Source organism: Cavia porcellus, unplaced genomic scaffold (genome assembly GCF_034190915.1).
Source record: "Cavia porcellus strain 051 isolate PalLab524CR breed Dunkin Hartley unplaced genomic scaffold, mCavPor4.1 scaffold_5, whole genome shotgun sequence".
In the NCBI taxonomy this organism is placed as follows: domain Eukaryota; kingdom Metazoa; phylum Chordata; class Mammalia; order Rodentia; family Caviidae; genus Cavia; species Cavia porcellus.
This window is the reverse complement of record NW_026947488.1, coordinates 98,979,065-98,997,290: the sequence shown is the minus strand read 5'-3', so window position 1 is coordinate 98,997,290 and position 18,226 is coordinate 98,979,065. Positions and strand designations below refer to the sequence as shown.

The window sequence follows — 18,226 nt, the reverse complement described above, 5'->3', positions numbered from 1 at the left end:
TTATGTGCAAGCAAACACTTTAACAGTTTACTGAATTCCTAGCCTGGAAATTTAGAACTCAAACAGTGAAACTACCCCAGTGTTCTCATTATTTCTGTCTTCCAAGTTCTATATCTGAATGTGAAGTCAGAGCTCTGGCATACGTGAGACTGTTCTAGCTGTGACCTTCTGCCCAAAGCCCTTGAGGGTCACCTCACCCAATCTCATCCTGACGGTGAGAAGCAGGGGAACAGCTGGATTTCGCCGAATGCCTTGTGAGTGTGGTTTTTTAATTGCTCCCTACCTTCACTTAAAATCTATGTCCTGTTTAATGTACTATACCAATGACTTTAAAAAATCAACACAAAGGAGAGAACCCCTGAACAATGTAAGATACAGATCATCACCTTACCTAAACACGTCACAATGTGGTAGAGCTGGTCAATGTCAGAGTCTCCCGGAAACAGGGGCTCCCCCGTGAGCATCTCTGTTACCAGACAACCAATAGCCCAGACATCGACAGCCCTGGAGAGAAGCAAGGTGGTCAGATCCCGCGTCCATACACGGCTCTGTTCTGCATATCACTGCCTGTAAATTATCCAAGGAGGATGCTGTTCTTGAGTTCCAGCTCCTCATGTTAACAGTGGGAACTCCAGAAACTGCAATTGTGTGACATAACAAGCAAAGGCTTCTGAAAAGACAAAACTGTCTTTATGTGTACTTCATCCTGGAAGACTCAGGCTTTCATTCAGAGCCTGGGCTCTTACATACACAGGATTCTACCAAGGTGGACAGACCACTACAGACACACCGCAAAAGCACACCAGAAAACGGGTGGCTGCTGCCATAGAGACAGTTCTAGGAATGGAAGCTAATAGGGACAACATCTTTGAACATCTTAAAAATCAGTCACAGGGGCTAGAGATACTGCTCAGTCACACAGCCCTTGCCTAGCATGTGTAAGATCCTGGTTCTAATCCTAGCACTGCAAAAATCAAACAAAAATATTGGGGCTGGGGATTTAGCTCAGCGGCATAAGCTCCTGCCTTGCAAGCAGGCAGTCGTGAGTTCAATCCCTGGTACCAATAAAAAGGAAAAAAAAGACAAAAAAATATCACTCACAAGAACCAAAGAATATATGAACATCACTTAGCACAGCAACAACTCTGAAGTAACCTGAGCTCATTTCTGAATTACAAATGGCACAAAAAATTATAACAAAGACAGTAAAATGAGAACTCAGAGTGTTTAAGAAAATATTAGACGATGCTGAACATAACTCTGAAAACAGAAGATGTGGAAAATATTTTATAAAGATTTCTAACAAAAGCAATGAAGACTGAGGCAAGTTCAGGGTCAGCATATATAGTAAGAACCTGTCTCAAAAAGAAAACAGAACAACAAAAACCAGAAAAATAATCCACGCGTAGTGGCACACATGTGTAATCCCAGCACCCTGGAGACTGAGGCAGGAGGACTGCAGCAAGTTTGAGGCCAGCTTGGGCTACACAGTGAGACCCTGTCTCAAAAAGCCCAAAAACAAACAAACAAACAAACAAACCACGTAACACAAAGCTGTGAAGGTCAGTCTTCTCTTCTTTAAAGAACTGAAGGTGTGGCTCAGCAGAACAGTGACCCAGCCCGTGCTTGGTCCATAGGTGCCATCTCACGACCACAAGGGTATGTGTGCATGTGTGTGTGTGTAAAAGAGTGAAGAGAAGAGAATCCACTTATGAAGGCTTCTTTTTGGAGACAGGGTCTTGCTGTGGAGCCTCCTACTCTCGACCGTCCTCGCCTCGCACTCTGGACTTCTGGGAGCATGCGTGTGTGCCTGAAGCCTGGCTTGACAACTGAGGTCTAAAATCTATTTCCCACAATTCTTCTACCCCTTTCTGCTACACAGGACAAGCCAGTGCTCTACGCTGAGGGACATGAGTGGCACCTCCTTCTCGTTTCACAGCCCAGCCACCTACTCCACCCCTCCTCCCAGCACCAGCAGGTCCTTCTGCTTCCTTCCTCCCGTGTGCTGGTGCCTTACTTGCCGTACTTGACATCTCCAACCAGAAGCTCTGGCGCCCTGTACCACCTGGTGGCCACGTAGTCTGTGTACACCTCCCCGGGTGCAGCCAGCGTGCGCGCAAACCCAAAGTCACACAGCTTCACCACACCAGCCTGGGACACCAAGATGTTCTCTGGCTTTATGTCCCTGTGTATGATCTAAGACAAAAAGCACACAGCAGAGTTAGACAAAAAGGTCTGGGGCACCAAAAGAAAGACATGTGTAATGGTCCTGGCTTCATAGAACCACTGAGCGAGAAACTGCACCCATCCTGACTTGAACAAACTGAACAGGAATCAAAGGCATATTGATTAACAAATCAACCCTCCAGCTGATGACTACCGTCAAGCTCTCTCTCAATGGTGTGGCTCTCTGCAGGTCCTAATGCTGACTGACCTGAACAGACGGAGACTGAGAGGGAGCCTGGTGGACCAGCAAGGAGGGCAGGATGAGACGGCATCGGGTCAGGGACCAGGGCTGTGTCTTCTCGGTGGAGGCCGGAAGGGGGAACACAGCTGTGTAAGACCAACGCGCTGGTTTTGCAGCCCAACTGGAGCTACCCATGCAAAGTCCACCGGAAGGGATGCGGCCTTAGCGTTGCCACGGGAGGAACTCTGGAAGCAGTGACAGGATGTGGAGACAGACGTAGTCTCAACAGCTCTATGCCAGGCCAAACAAGTTATTAGGCCTATGCCTAATGGAAGCGTATTTTGAAAATTTTAACTATTTGTTTTCAACCCTTTTGAAAGGCCAGCATGGTACATGGCCAGCCGTCACTGCAGAGCAGCCTCTGTACCCTCCGGTGTCACTATGGGGACACAGGCCCAGACCAGGCCAACCGAGCTGCAGAAACAGCAGCAGATGGGCGGGGAGAGAGCAAAGCCAGCAGCGGGAAGCCTTCTGGGTTGGTCCCCTCAGGCCCCAAACAAGGAGCCCCAGGAGCAGGACCGTCAGGTTCCCACACAGCCCAAATGGAACCCACACTGGAGCACGACAGCATGATCACACCTTCACTCTCTGGACACACTGGGCTGGGCAGAGAACTGATGAAAGCACAGCCCTGATGTGGGTCTTTTTAACAGCAGGCACAAACTCAGTGAACTATTTGTCACACCCAGTAACTCTAGCAAAGAAGTTTTTTAGGGATCTACGGATACTGCATAATGTCTTATGCTATTTAGGTCAAACCTGAATTAACAACAGCCTTTATTATTTTTTAATACTCAGTCTGCCCCACAAACGATTCGTTTAATTTTAATTCAAGTGTTCATACATGTAGATGCATACACCTGCAGATACTATGTTAAAAATCAGTGTTTACATTTTCTTAAATCCAGGTATTCTGACCTCGGGTATGTGTGTGCATGTGTCTGTGGCATGCTTTTTACTTATGCCCTCTCCCACCACAATTTTGCTAACTGCCAAGTAAGCAAGGTCTTAGGGTACACTTATTAATAAATCGTGATAGATCACATGTGGCCATTTATGTGTCAGACACTTGTCTCAGTACTTCACATATTTTAACTTACTCTGTCCACACATTCACCTGAGACAGATACCAGTACTCTTTCTATTGCACAGGGGCCTGGTAGAGAGGATGCAGACGAGGAGCTCAAGGCTTGGCAAGAGGGGCTATGCGACCAGCGTGTGCAAGGGTCTGGAAGTGAGTGACTGATGAGCAGTGGCAGCACGCCTGCCTGGCAATGCACTGAGGTTCCCCTACAGAAGTGGTCACAAACTGGAGAGAGACCCGTCCTCTACACAGGACAGTCTACACCACACACAATTTAAACAGGAACGCGCACCCTCTGGGGTATAGGGATGGAGGCATTGGTTAGTAATGTCTCCTGCCTTACAGACAGAACAGCACCGAGCTGGCAACCTTCCCCCAATGCAGCTGACTTGGTACACTCAAAGATGGGATGTTATTAAACACAGCCCTGACTTGGTACACCCAAAGGTGGGGTGTTATTAAACACAGCCTCATCAGTCACAAGAGCATAACGAGGAAAGCACATGGAGCCCATGCAGGCTGAACGCCCAAGGCAACGCATTGCTTCATGCCCGCTCTACCAGCAAGCAGCCCAGTGCTGTGCTTGCCTGCCTGTGGTAGCCCTTAGGGCCTCTACGAGCCACCTCAGGGCTCAGGGTTTCTAGTGTTAGCAGTTACTACTTCCACAATCATACAAAACGTGTTCAGGTATTTTATAAAACTGATACACTAAGTGTTGTGCGATTCATTTTTACCCCATAGGTGTCACTTTTCCTGGAGGTGCTTTTCTGTGGCACTCCAGACATATGAAATTACTGCAGTAAACTACAGTGTAAGAGGAGAGCTCTCTGAGCTTCCATACTTCATAACCAGGTGCCAGTGCCTGGGCTAACAAACATGCAGGTCCTGGGAGTGTGTGCATGTTGAGACCTGGCATTCAGTCTGTGCAGCTTCACACAGCAAATGCTACCCTAAAGAAAAGCAAATGAATACTTAAGACAAGTCTATGACACACACAGGTGAACCACTAAGCGTTGAAAAGTGTACTACTGCCTGCAACTTGCACAGCAAAATGTTAACTAGTTCAAAATTTAGATAGTATGGTTGCCAATCTTAATCTTGCATCCTCTCAATGTTTCACTATGGCCTAATTTTTATTTATTTAATTATTTATTTTTTGAGACAGGCTCTTTCCGTGTAGTTCAGGCTGGCTCTAAACTCACCACATAGTCCAGGCTGACCTCAGACTTACAGAGATCCTTCCATCTAAGCCTCCCAAATGCTGGGATTACAGGTGTTTGCCACCATGCCCAGCTTATGGAAAAATTTTAATGTGTTGAGAGGAAAGAATACAAGTATGATGACACAGGAAAACCAGCAATACCAAAGTAATGTGGTTCATTTCAATTATTTTACTGATACAAACTTTTTTTTTTTTTTTTTTGGTCTTTTGTAGACAGGGTCTTACCATGCAGTTCAGCCTGGCTTTGAGTTCACTTTGTAGCCCAGGCCGATCTCAAACTCGCAACAATCCTCTTGCCTCAGCCTTCCAAGTGCTGGGATTACAGGCATAAGCCACCATGCCTGGCTAACTGATGAAAACTTTATATAAATACCTTACTAAGACTACTGTCTGGATAGTCAAGGACTAGCAAAATAATTACTTAAACTTAATACTTACATTGTGACTGTGACAAAAGCCAATTCCATTAATAATCTGAAACAAATACTTCTGCACTACTTGGTAGTCCAGTCCATTTGGAAAGAGTTCCAAGTCATCCAGAATTGTGTGATCAACAAATTCAAAGATCAGGTACCATCTTTTTTTCTTCTTACACACTTCCAACAGATTAACCAAATTCTCATGCCTCAGTTGCTGTTATAAAAAATGCAAAACAGTTTTTATAAGGACAAATTAATAGCAATTAGTCACATGATAAAATAGATCTGAGCATAAGGCAAATGTATAGGTAAAATGCATAAACTGGACATGACAAAAGTCTATTCTGCTTTTTAAATGCGGTCAAATGATCAAACTGCTCCTTGCCAATCTCAGAGAATACAATGAAGCCAACTCCGTCCTTGATGAAACCACAGGCATCTGAGCCGTCCCTGCAGACAATGGGGTAGGAGCCCATATATCTGGGCACCACCCAGGCAAGAGTCCTCAAGGCAGGGCACAGCCTGCAAGGGACACACACATCACTGCTGCCATGTGGAAGATCCCTAGAGCAGAGGGTGCTAGGAATGGCAGGAAGGGGGCTGAACCAAGAGCCACATAGGGATCCTTGGCCAGAGTCATCATCAGAGCAGACATAACAAATCATCAGGAACAAATCTAAAACTACACATCGCAGAGAATTCAATCCCACCTACCAGCATCACAGGGGACGTCACTGTGAGCTGTTATGGGTGCCAGCCTGGGACAAGATCCTGGCCTCTGCCCAGGTGACCTCACCCTCTCAGTTGGCCCCAGAACCATGGCAGCATAAGAAGCAATAAAAGGGGGGGGGGGTAAGAGAGAGAGAGAGAGAGAGCCAGTCCAGAGCCACTCAAAGGTACTATAAGAAACAAGAAGGAATACAAATGGAGATTAACATTCACCACAAAGAAAGAAAAAGAATAGGTTGCCACTTATCAAAAGGAACTAAGATCTTGAAATCCTGAAGAAAAGCCTGAATTCAGACCAAAGGCAGCTGCCATTTAAGAAAACCACAGAAAAAGTTCTGAATGTGAGTGGTGAATCCACTTAGTACAGGACTCAGTCTTATACAAATGTGGGCTCCGTGGTTAAAAGAGAAAATGAATTGGGGGAGTATTGGTGAAACACTGCCCATGCCTCTCCTCCACTCCAGGAACTGTGGATCAGAGGAACCCTAGTGCAGAGCCCAATCCGCTATACTGAGGAACTGGTAGCCAATGCAGGAAGCACTCCAGGTGCAGCAAGGGGCTGACTGGGAGGAACCCAGGAAAATGTCAAGAGGAAAGAGCAAAACACAATCTCAGACCTCAGCCCACACAGAACAGGTTCAGGAGACACAGATACAGCAGGAATTAGAAGTCACTTTCCTGAAACTTCTGAGAAGATAACAACTGGAGTGAAGAAGCAACTTAGTTCTTGTATTGTCTGGTTAATTTCATAGCCTATGTCTGGACAGCTGTTAATTTCCTGTTATTCTGTTTTGAAGTCCTGTATTGTTTTCATTGTTTGGTTTGGTTTTATTCTGTTTTGTTTATTTTATTAGGTCTGATGGTATGGGCAGCTATTTTGAAGATAACGAGCCATTATGGTAGCCACTGTTCCTATTATTTTGTTTTGTTTTGAAGTCCTGTATTGCTTTCATTGTTTTGTTCTGATTGGCTTTATTCTGTTTTATTTTGTTTGGTTTTAGTCTCTTTAAAATAAAAAATAAAGTAGAAATGAATGTTATAAGCTCAACAACACAAATGCACTGAAGATGCATTGAAGAGAGAGGGAACAGAAAAATCACTTTACAAAGCAGTAAACATTATATACTCTTAAGATGTAAGGTAACCAAGTGTAAAAAATAAAACCTTTTCAAGTGAACAGAAGAGACACAATATAAGGAATTCAGAGGCCATAAAAACATTTTAAGAGAACAAAACCATGTACCATCGTATATGGTACGTGGTTAACACATACTTAACACAGACTCCGTCCCAGGCACTGCTCCAAGCACAGTCACCAGCCAGCCAACATGGTCTCACCACCTGCACAGGGCCTCACACTAACACACCCGGTGGACTGGGCTGACTTTCCTGTCTCAGACAGACATTTACAACCAAAAAAGGAGTTAACAGTGTAAATGGGTTTCACCATTTAAAAAATAGGCTTTTGCCAGAATGAGCAGTTCAGGTGTCAGCATGGTCATCACAAACTCACCTGCTACCACCTGGCGACAGCTAAGGAGTGAGATCCAAACACTAAGTCACAACTGCCGAGCGCACGGCATTTCATGAACTGCAGAACCCGTCCCCGCAGGGCCAGGACCCCCTCAAAACATGGCCTACTACAACTTTTAGGTTGGAGGCCTGAGGAAGGCTTTGGAGTTGCCCCTCTTTTAGAGGAAAGAAGAAAATATATAAAATATATTTCTTTTCTTAGATGTAAAATTATAGTTCTCCATTCCAAGAGTTGAAAGTTCAAAGATTTAAAAGATAACTTGTAATAGGAGATCATAGGAAAAGCTACTCATAATCAGTGTCCATTAATAAAACACACACTTTCACATTATATCTTATATCCTGATAGTACAAGTCTTTAATAAGTTATTTCAGCAAATTAAGAAAATATTTCATCAGTTAATTAAAGACTGTTTTGGTGCATTTCTTATAGAATTTTTTTTTTTTTTTGAGTACTGAGGATAGAACCAGGGTCTTTGCAGTGAGCTATGTTCCCAGTCCCTTTTCAATTTTTTGTTTTGAGACAAGGTCTTGCTCTATCACTAACCTGACTAAGTTAGGCTCAAACTTGTGATCTTCCTGCCTCAGCTTCCCAAATATGAAACATTTTATTCTTTATAAAAATGTAAGACTATTGCATCAGGAAAATACCCTTTTCCTACCACACATAAAGTCCTCCTTGCTGTTCTGTCCTGTACTCATGAATAAAATAGACTCAGTTCCGTAGGACTCGCTTGGTCTTTGCACTGTTTGTATTATTAAACGCAGACTACCTCCTTTGATACTGACAGACTGAACAACTCCAACGAGGAATTCTTATTAGGTGAAACAAATTTTTAAAAATCTTTTGAAATATAAAAAGCTCTCAAGAGAGGGAGGATCCTTGGGCCTAAATCAAGAACAGCAAAATGCAGAGTGTCCCTCACGGCTCAAAGTGGATGGTGCCAGGAGGCAACAGAAAAGGAACTGAACTTCATGACCCCTTTGTGACCCTTGGAGGTTTAAAGGCAAACGTCAACTCCAAAAGCCATAGAGACAAGGCCTTGGGGAAACCACCTGGGTGAAACTGGATCCTAAAGCTGATTCACTCCCAAGTACACAGGTGAAAAACAAACCTGGCACCATTGCCAGATACCACCTTTGCAGTGCCCAGGGTCCCGACCTCAGATGTGAGTTAATGCACACACAGAACCCTGGGCACCTGGCTGAAGCAGGGTCACCTCTGGAGGTGGGCACCTTTACCTGAGCCTCAAAAAGTTTCCACAACTATATGTTCAAAAAAAGATAGGCAAAACAAAAGAATAATGAGAACCACAAGGAAACAAGACACCACAGGCAAAAGCCCAAGGACTGTGAACTTGATAAGCAGGTCCTGAGCTGGCAGTGTCTGTATCAAAGAGAAATCAGAATGATATAAACTTTAATTGTTAATTAGCATAGGTAGTTGTTATGGTTTGTGTTCAGATGCGCCCTTCCCAAGCCTCATGTAGTCACCGAGGCAGCTAAATCTAGCGTTTGTGATTGGTTTATTGTCTAGCATTGGGATTAGTGGTGTGAGTGCTGCACCCACCCACGAGTGGAGCCAGTGTAAGGGCAGGAAGAAGGAGTGTTTTCTCTTTTTGTGCTGTTCACTCCTGTTGTTTGTGGTGGCTATGACTGGCTGCCCACCATGCCAACCTGCCTTGGAACCAGCTGAATATGGACTGAAACTTCCAAAACTGTAAGATAAATAAACCTTCCCTTCCCTAATTTTGGGCATCAGGTATTCTGTCTCAGCAATGAGAGAAAAGTAACCAAGACAGTAGTTAATTACTAAAAGTGGTAAAAGATGACCCAGAGGGATTTTTCGTAGTAATTTTGAAGACTGAACCCAGGGGTGCACTACTACTGAGCTATACTTCGAGTTCTTTTAAACTTTTAAATTTTGAGATAATGTCTCACTAAGTTCTCTAAGCTGGTCTCAAACTTGCAATCCTTCTGCCCCAACCACCCGAGTAGCTGGAATGGCAGGCATGTACCACCACACTTGGCTAAGGGAGAAGTTAGAACAGCAAATATAGAACAGTTACTACCAGTACTTCTAACATTGAAGTACACAGGAAGAAAGTAATAACTGAAAAGCATCCCCTGCCACCACAAGGATTCAGCCTTCACCAGGAAGTGGACGGTGGTTCCGGAAATGTTAGCTCTCCAGTAACCCATTCGCTGGGGGACACAGAGATGATCTGCAGTGTGGCCAACAGGGATGGGGAGAAACCGCACAAAGCTGGAGGAGTAGTAGGGTCCTGCCCATCACCAGATCCCCACCTGCACTACACTCAGCTGTCCAGGAGAGTGTTGGGGACCACAAATTCACAGTGACTGGTTTTGTGTATTTTCCTGTGGGATGAAAGGAAGGATTGAGATTGTTGATACCACCCATTTGGGACTTCCCATTGACTCTTCCAAGCTAACATCATCTATGCCTTCTTAAATCATCACAGGATTACACTCAGGCCAAGATACTTCGAAATACTTCTTTGGAATTGGAGTCTTTGGATGAACTGTAATCCTTTGCTAGCCCCACCTTATCACCGTGTAGACCAAATAAATAGTGGCTGCTTTGGGAGTGAAAGCAGCAGAGCCAGGGACATTGACTTCCCAGTCATTGTTCGAATATGACACTTGTCTATTTTTTATTTCTCTCACTGCATTCTTGAGGCTGACAATCGGGACTCTTGGCTAGGTTTTCGATATTGACTCTTGGCCAGAATTTCGATAGAGAGCAAGCAACTGAATGGGAAGTGCCTCTTCCTCCTCCTGTGAAGGAAAAACAGTGTTCTGTCGTGCCCACTCACTAGTGACCAAACCTTGGACTCCAAAACTCTAATAGAGTCAGTGTGATCCCAGCACTCAGGAGGCTGAGGCAAGAGGGCTATTGCCAGTTCAAGATCAGCCTGAGCTATGAGTTCAAGGCCAGCCTAAACTGCATAATGAGACCCTGTCTCAAAAAGACCAAAAACAAAAACAAAACTCTGGTAGAGAGTAATTAAGAGTAATTAAGGTCCAGAACCACAGGCAGGTCCAGGATGGAGGGATTTGGAGCTGAGACATAATAAATACCAGCACAGGCCTAGGAACACAAAAAAAGGAAGCAGAAACTTTCTGGTGGAGGTTATTGCCAACAGATCCCTAAAAACATCTTTCGAAAATCACATCCAGCAAAGATCAGAAAAGCAAGCATGCAAAGTAATAAGACAGCATAAGAAATATCAGAAACCACAATCCAATAGATGATAAATGATGTAACATTCCGCCCTGACCGCCGAAGACTCATGCACATCCTTTTATGCAAAAGGTATTTTAGTCCATCTCTAAGCAGTGCCAAAGTCCTAACATTGATGAAAAGTCCAAGTCCCAAGTCTCCTCTGAGATCTAAGGCAAATTCTGAGTTGTGAGCCCCGTACAGACGAAATCAAAGTTAAACACTTCCAATATACAATGACACAAGATAAACATTTTCATTCCAAAAGATACAACTGGGGATTTAGCTCAGTGGTATAAGTGCCTGCCTAGCAAGCATGAGGTGAGTTCAATCCCCAGTACAGAAAAAAAAAAAAAAAAAAAAAAGAATGTACCAAAAGATCCAACAGGGACACAAAGGAATGGGACCAACGCAAGTCCAAAATGCCATGCAGAACATCGGACGCAATCTGTGGTAAGTTGTGAGCTCAAGAAGGCTTGTGTAACTCGTTCCCTACAATACTTCTGATGTTTATAGTGCCTAGGGTTTCTCTCTCAGGCCCACTCTGCTCAATGCTTGAAGCTTTTCTTAGACAATCTGTTTCTGGATTTTCCAAAATTCTTTGGTCTCCACTGCACTTTTGGCTTCACACTCACAGCTTCACACACCATCACATTGCATGAGCTCCCAGGCCTTCTGCTGAAATGTGAATGGAAGCCTTCTTAACCTCAGAACTCTCACATTCTGCTTGTGCCTAAAACCACACGGACATGGATGATGCCAAGATCTGCTGCAAGGTGGGGCAGTAGCCAACCAAGCTTTTTTTTACTCTTGGTTGTAGGGGTCGAACCCTGGACCACTGAGTACTCTGACCCTGATTCTGAGGAACAAATTCCTATGCCACTGCCATTCTGGAACATGGTGTTCTGCAGCTGTCTTGTCAAAGCAAAACCTTTCACTTTAGCAGTTTTCAGACTGCAAAGAGGAGAGACTTGCTGCTTCTTGTGATGCCCTCAGGCCATCTTTTATAGTCTACTGTCCCTTCTCAGTATCCAGATCTTCTCAGCTCTATCTTTGCAGTCCACAGTTTTACCAAGTTTTTTTCCACAATGTTTTAAATCATTCTGCTGGGCTCTTTGCTTTGATTTCCAACAGAAATCCGGCTAAAAGCCCCCAGGAATAGCCATAGCACCACCTCAAAAGTAGACCACCTTGAAATTTCTTTTGCCAGATAAATTGCTCCACCACCCTTAATTACAGTCTCAGGCAAAGTCTCTGGACATGAGCAAAATGCAAATTTTCTGCCACGCCATAACACACATCACCTGAATTCCAACAACCAATGCAGTCCTTCCCAGCAAAAACTTCCCGAACCTGGTCTTTACTGGCAGAATTTCTATCAACCTTGTGGTCTCCTGATCAGAATCCCCCAAACAGAACCATCTAAGGTGTTCAGGGCTACTCTTTCAGGCGATATCTCAGAACCTTTCCAAACTCTTCCCACAAGCCATTCCCAAAGGCTCTTGACCACATGGTCAGGTACAGGCACAGCAACAACCCCACTTTTCTTTTTTTTTTTTTTTTTTTTGTCTTTTTCGTTTTTACCGGTACTAGGGATCGAACTCACGACTATCTGCTTACAAGGCAGGCACTTATGCCGCTGAGCTAAATCCCCAGCCCCTACAACCCCACTTTTCTAATACCAAATTTTGTCTTGGTTACTTTTTTTCTCTTGTTGCTGAGACAAAAAATATTTGACACCCAAAGTTAAAGAAGGAAAAGTTTTTTTAGCTCACAATTTGTGCAGGTTTCAGTCCATAATCTGCTGGGTCCAAGGCAGGGTGGCATGGCACAGGGGCAACAGTTCAGGGAGGTTGAAGACAGCAAAAAGTAACCAGAGCAAAAAGGAGCAAAAGGGAGAAGCAAGCCTCCTTCCTTCCCTTATATTGTATGTAGACTGCCCACCCTATGGTGGGTGTAGCACTCACAGCTATAATCCCAGCATCGGACTCTGGATCAATCTCATACTCCAGAAGCCCGAACATTGTAAGGCTTTGGGCAGACATCAAGACACACAGAATAACAACAATCAACAAACATGACCTAAAAGCCATCCACAGAACACTTGAGGAGCACAAGGAAACTTTTAGTTGACCACATTCTATACCAAATACCAAGAAATTTCAAAGAACACATTCTTATATAGTATTTACTCAGATCACCGGGCAGCTGTGTCATAAATAACTAGCCAGAGGAAGAAAAAGCCCAGAAAATTTCAAGATGTTTGAAAATTAAGAACTATATTTTAAAAAGAAACTTTTAAATAATTCAGATTGGGCCAGGGATTTAGCTCAGCGGCATAAGCAACTGCCTGCCTTGCAAGTGTGAGGTCATGAGTTCGACCCCCGGTACAAAAACAAAAGCCATTCTTTAGGCCGGGGATTTAGCTCAGTGGTTCAAATGCTTTGCCCAGTAAGCACAAGATCGTGAGTTTGATCCCTGGCACAAAAAATAAATAAATAAAGATGTACTATAAATTAAAGAATTCAGATCAAGGAAATTATAATGAAAATGATAAAATATTTTGAAATAATAATCAAATGTCTAGGATACATACCAAAGGACTGCTGCATTGCAGATATATATGCTGTCTGAGACTCCTACATTGTGCAAGGAACACCTTTAAGTGAGTGTATCAGAAAGGGTGTGCAAATGGGAAAAGTGAAAATGTGTCTCAACATGCTGGAAAAAAGAGCTGCAAAATAAACCAGAATAAGCAGGAAGAATGAAATAAAAAACAAAATCCTATGATGAAGATACAAAGTGGATCCTTGGCTGGCACACAGAGTCTTTGTTTCTTTTCTAGGACTGGTGTGTTGGCTCACTATGCCAGAAGCACCTGCCAGCCCTCAAAAGGAAAGGGATTTTGGAAAGTTCCAGATGGAGTCTCTGGTGAGTCTCCTGAGACCTCCTTATGCTGCTTGCTGAGGAAAACTGCACACCCTGCAGTGGCCCCACTGGAGGCAGCTGCCTGCAGAGGACCAAATGCCCCGAAGCTCAGTGACCCTGGCATTCTTGGGATGCCAACACAGATAAGAGATACGTGACTGATAGGCTGGCAGATAGAAAAAACATTTTTTTAAGTTTTACATCATGAATTTTAAAAATTTATTTATTGGTCTTTTTGAGACAGGGTTTCACTATGCAGTTCAGGCTGGCCTCAAACTTGCAGCAAACCTCCTGCCTCAGCCTCCCAAGTGTTGGGATTATAGGTGTGCACCACCATGCCCAGCACATCACAAAATTTTTAAATTCAAGAAATTTTTGTTTCTGCAAAAAAATTTACATATTAAAATTTTATTATAAAGCAAAGCAAATATTAAGCCACAGTAATTTTTTCCTACAACCGTAAAGCTAATCTTGAAAGAAACAGCTCAAGGGGCTGGGGATTTGGCTCAGAGGCATAAGCACCTGCCTTGCAAGTGTGTGGTCTTGAGTTTGATTCCTGGTACCAATAAAAAAGAAAAAGAAACAGTTCATTAGGGGCTGGGGATTTAGCTCAGCAGAGTGCCTGCCTTGCAAGCACGTGGTAGTGAGTTCGATACCCAGTACTGATATTAAAAAAAAAAAAGAAAGAAACAGCTCATTTACTCACCTTCAGTAACTTGATCTCTCGCATGGCAATTTTTTTAACCATTTTGTCATCATCACTTTCTAAGAACTTCTTGATGGCCACAATCCTCCCGCTGTCTTTATCCCTACACTTCATCACCATTCCGTAGCTTCCTTCTCCAACCAAACCTAGGTTTTCATATTTTTCCATTTTGTTTTAAAGGCAACAGGAATTTTTCTTGCTGTGGAAACAAAAATACAGAGTCACCAATGTTGAGTTTATTCATTGCCTCCACTCTCCCAGCAAATCAGTTCCTGTTCTTATTCCATCTTAGAACAGAGAATGTTTGGGGCTATCTATACCAACTCACAATTCTTTAGTATTTCTCCAAGTTATGTTTTTGAAACAATCACGCACATCTTATGAAAGACAAGGCAAAGGAACCAAACTCATTAAATTTAAATTACTATATGCCATATTAACAAAATCCAATAGTTTTAGTTTAGATAAAGCAATACTAGCTCAGCTCACTGCAGAAAAGTACAATGCTTTTCCACTTAAAGGTGAAAAGACACAATGGAATTTCACTATAATGAAAGCCAAAATATTTTTTCACCAAGCTTTAAAAATCATAATTGGAAATCTTTATGCACTACTTACTCAACCAGAAAAAAATTTGATCACAAAATAATAATTTATCAAACCAACTCTGAATCTCTGATACATTTTTCAATTTTCTTACACTACTATTTATAGTTACAAAATAAGACCAATATCACTGCCTATAAGCCAAATTAAGTAAATTAAATATTAGTAACACCAATACAGTATTTCAAAAATTCTGTTTAATGATTACTCACCATAGTGTAATAATTTGAATTTTGTGGTTAGAATTCTTTTATATCTTTTATATAACATTCATTCTTTTATATGCCATTCTCTGAATAAAATAAATCATAATGGACTTTTTCCTGTTTTACCAATGATTGGTGAAGGTCCAGTAACCATATCATGCCCTATATTTAAGCATATATTTAAGCATTTTTAGGTACAAAAAATTATTCCAAGGCTAGGGATGGGGATGTAGCTCAAATGCTTATCATGTGTGAGATGCTGAGAATCAGTCCTACCAACTTGCATGCAAGCAGACACACACACACACAAAGTATTTCAGTCCAAATATGGATAGATTTTTTTCGTGATGCTTGACTGCCATGACATATAAAAACTCCAAGTCACAACTTCAAAATTAAATTTATTTTTAGAATTCTGATTTTAAAATTAAGTTCCAGCCAAGCATGATGGCACACACCAGTAATCCCAGTTCTCGGAAGGCTGAAGCAGGAGGATCATCAAAAGTTCAAGGCCTGGACTACATAGTGAGATCCTGTTTCAAAAACACCAAACCAACAACAACAACAATCCAGAACATTGTTTCTGAATCCATGAACAAAAAATACTGCTTTTAAACCTCTTGTGGTTTCAATGGTTTGGGGAATTAATGGGGATTCAATGGCTTCTGGTAACTTTACACCTTGCAAATGAAGGTTCATCATTGAATTTTCTTTTCAGCCTGAGGATGTAAAAACACCCATAAAACTGTGCCCATTGTACTATGTACTGACAGCAATCTAAAACTAATTTACCCAGATCATGAATTGCCATGACGGTTTACTTGCCTCTCTGTTGGTAAACTGAGAGCAAAGACAAAACATGCTTTTTACTGCAGCTTACTATACCCGTGAAATAACGTGTTCAGCCCTCCCTCGAGGTTTCCTGGACACACTGTGGGTGTGGGGGTGAACTGGTGCCCTGTAACACCGACCTATGCCCCAGATCCCATTACATACAGTACACAGTTTGAATGTGGATATATAAGGAGAACCACAAGACCTGACTGGGGCAGGGACGTACAATCCCGATACCACATACTCAAATTCTTTCATCGTTCTACTATGTGTTTTGACAGCAGATTGTTCCACCGACACTGTTTACCCGGCAGGGTTCTAGATGCTGTATTTCCACATAGCTGACAGTTTAACTTGTACTTAAATAACTCCTATTAGCTATTTTTGTGTGTGTATTTTTAAAAAGTCTCAGTGTAATTCTATTCTTCCTCTATTTGTCCTCCCATAAGGAAAGCACGTTTCGGCAAGGTGTGATGACACAGGCCGGTAATCCCAGCAGTCTAAGAGGCAGAGGCAGAAGGCTCACAAACTGGACCTCAGCTTGGGCCATCTAGCGAGACCCTGTCCCAAAACCAGAACCTACGAAAGGGTTGAGTATGTAGCTCTAAAAAACCCGGGCTCCAGCCCCAGAACAGGGCAGGGCGGGGAGGGGTGTAACTGGCGGCCTCAGCTTGCAAAGACTCTAAGGAGAGTAACGACGACTTCGGCACGCAGAGGGCGTTCTGCGCAGATCGCAGCGGACCTGACGGAAGCCCAGCGCTCCGCTTCGATGCCCACCACACACGCACCTTGGACACCGCTTCCCGCGGCCCCGCCACGCCTCCTCCCAGTGCCGACCAGCAGAGCCGGGTCCCGGACTACCCCTGCTCGGGGGACAGGCGTGAGAGACTCCGATGCTGTCTGCGAGGCGGGTCAAGAGCTCCCGCCGGGGCACCGAGGCTCGGCCGACGGCCACTTACGGTCTCCTCAGTCCGCCCGCGTGCAGCGATCCGCCCGTCGTCGCTTCCGCAGCACACGCCGGGCGCCACGCATGTCGCAGGGGCTCGGGAGACGCCGCCTAGGGGCCCTGCGGCGGCCGGGTCGTGACCCCCGCGGACGCAGTGCGAGTCCGGGCCGAGGCGCAGCGGGTCCCGCCCGCCGCGACGCACTCTCTGGGTACCACGGGCAGCATGCTGCCGTCGCCCGGCAACGCCCCGCCCGCCCCCGCCGCGGCGCGGTTCTGAGAGGCGGTTCCGAGGCGAGCGCATGCGCGGTGCCGCCTGCGGAGATGCCAGTGGGGGACGCCACGGAATTAGGGGAGCAGGTGGAATTAGTGGGACCAGAGCGCGGTGCCCACGGTCTGTGAGGAGTCGCCGTCGTCCTCGTGGGCGTGGCCGCTAGCTGCAGGGCGGTTTCCGCGCGCCACACTCTAGTCTCTGATTGGTCACGTTCTGTCTCCAGGCACGCTGATTGGCTCGGCTCCAAGGCCTCCCGCCCTTCACCTGGGGCTCAGCGGCGCGCCTGCGCAGGGCGTCGCGCACGCCTGCGTCCTTAGCTGGGGGACTAAGGGCGTGGCCACGGGACGCCCGCAGGCGCGAGGTGAGTCGGGGGCGTGGCCGCTTCTGAGCAGCTAGAGTGACTGGGGAGGCTTTCTGAGAGGAAGGGCTACCAGGCGCCTAGGAACAGAGAAGTTGAAGCTGCGGTGATGAGAAGTCCCTTGTCTTCAGCCAGGCCAGTCTCCCACCTGTGCTAAAGTCGCCGAGAAACAGGGCTTCCCTCACTTGCACAGAATTGCATATCCTACGTCCAGCTATTTACACCTTCAAGAAAACCGTCCGTGCTATAATTACACTCACGCAGACCTGACTTGGTGGCGTTCCACTGTAATCACAGCACTCTGGAAGGCCAAGGCAGCAGAAAAATTGTATGTTGCAGCTCAGCCTGTGATTTAGTGATTTAGGGCGAGCCTATCTCAAAAGGAAAAACAGGATATTTTGTCTTGCTTAATGCAAAGGCTCTTCAGTACTGCAAATAAATAAACAAGTAAATAAATAATCTGGTCCTGCTGACATGTATAAGACCCTGGATTCAATCCCCAGCAATGAAGAAAGAAAATGGAGGGAAAAAACCACCAAAAACCACCTTTCATGCTCGGAGTAGCAGACATTTATACCTTAGTTAATATTAAGATATTAATAGTTAAAGTATTGAAAATAAGCATTGTCTCTACATCTGCCTCCCCAGCCCGGCTGCACTTGGAGAACTGTGA

At 44.5% G+C, this 18,226-nt stretch overlaps 1 protein-coding gene across 3 annotated transcripts in view; it reads right to left on the bottom strand.

Moving 5' to 3' along the window:
* Cdkl2 (cyclin dependent kinase like 2) overlaps positions 1 to 17,179 on the bottom strand; it is a 40,777-nt gene extending 23,598 nt beyond the window's left edge. The window contains exons 1-5 of one of the 3 annotated variants that reach the window (XM_003469374.5): positions 16,767 to 17,179; positions 14,333 to 14,531; positions 5,212 to 5,406; positions 2,018 to 2,196; positions 392 to 504 (exon numbers count right to left, since the gene is read on the bottom strand). In XM_003469374.5, coding sequence (XP_003469422.1) covers positions 392 to 504; positions 2,018 to 2,196; positions 5,212 to 5,406; positions 14,333 to 14,500 — 655 coding nt within the window. In that variant the 5' untranslated portion in view covers positions 14,501 to 14,531; positions 16,767 to 17,179. The remainder of the gene's footprint in view (positions 1 to 391; positions 505 to 2,017; positions 2,197 to 5,211; positions 5,407 to 14,332; positions 14,532 to 16,766) is intronic. The other 2 variants (XM_005003440.4, XM_063249404.1) reach the window with 2 other exon arrangements.
* Positions 17,180 to 18,226: the final 1,047 nt, after the last annotated feature.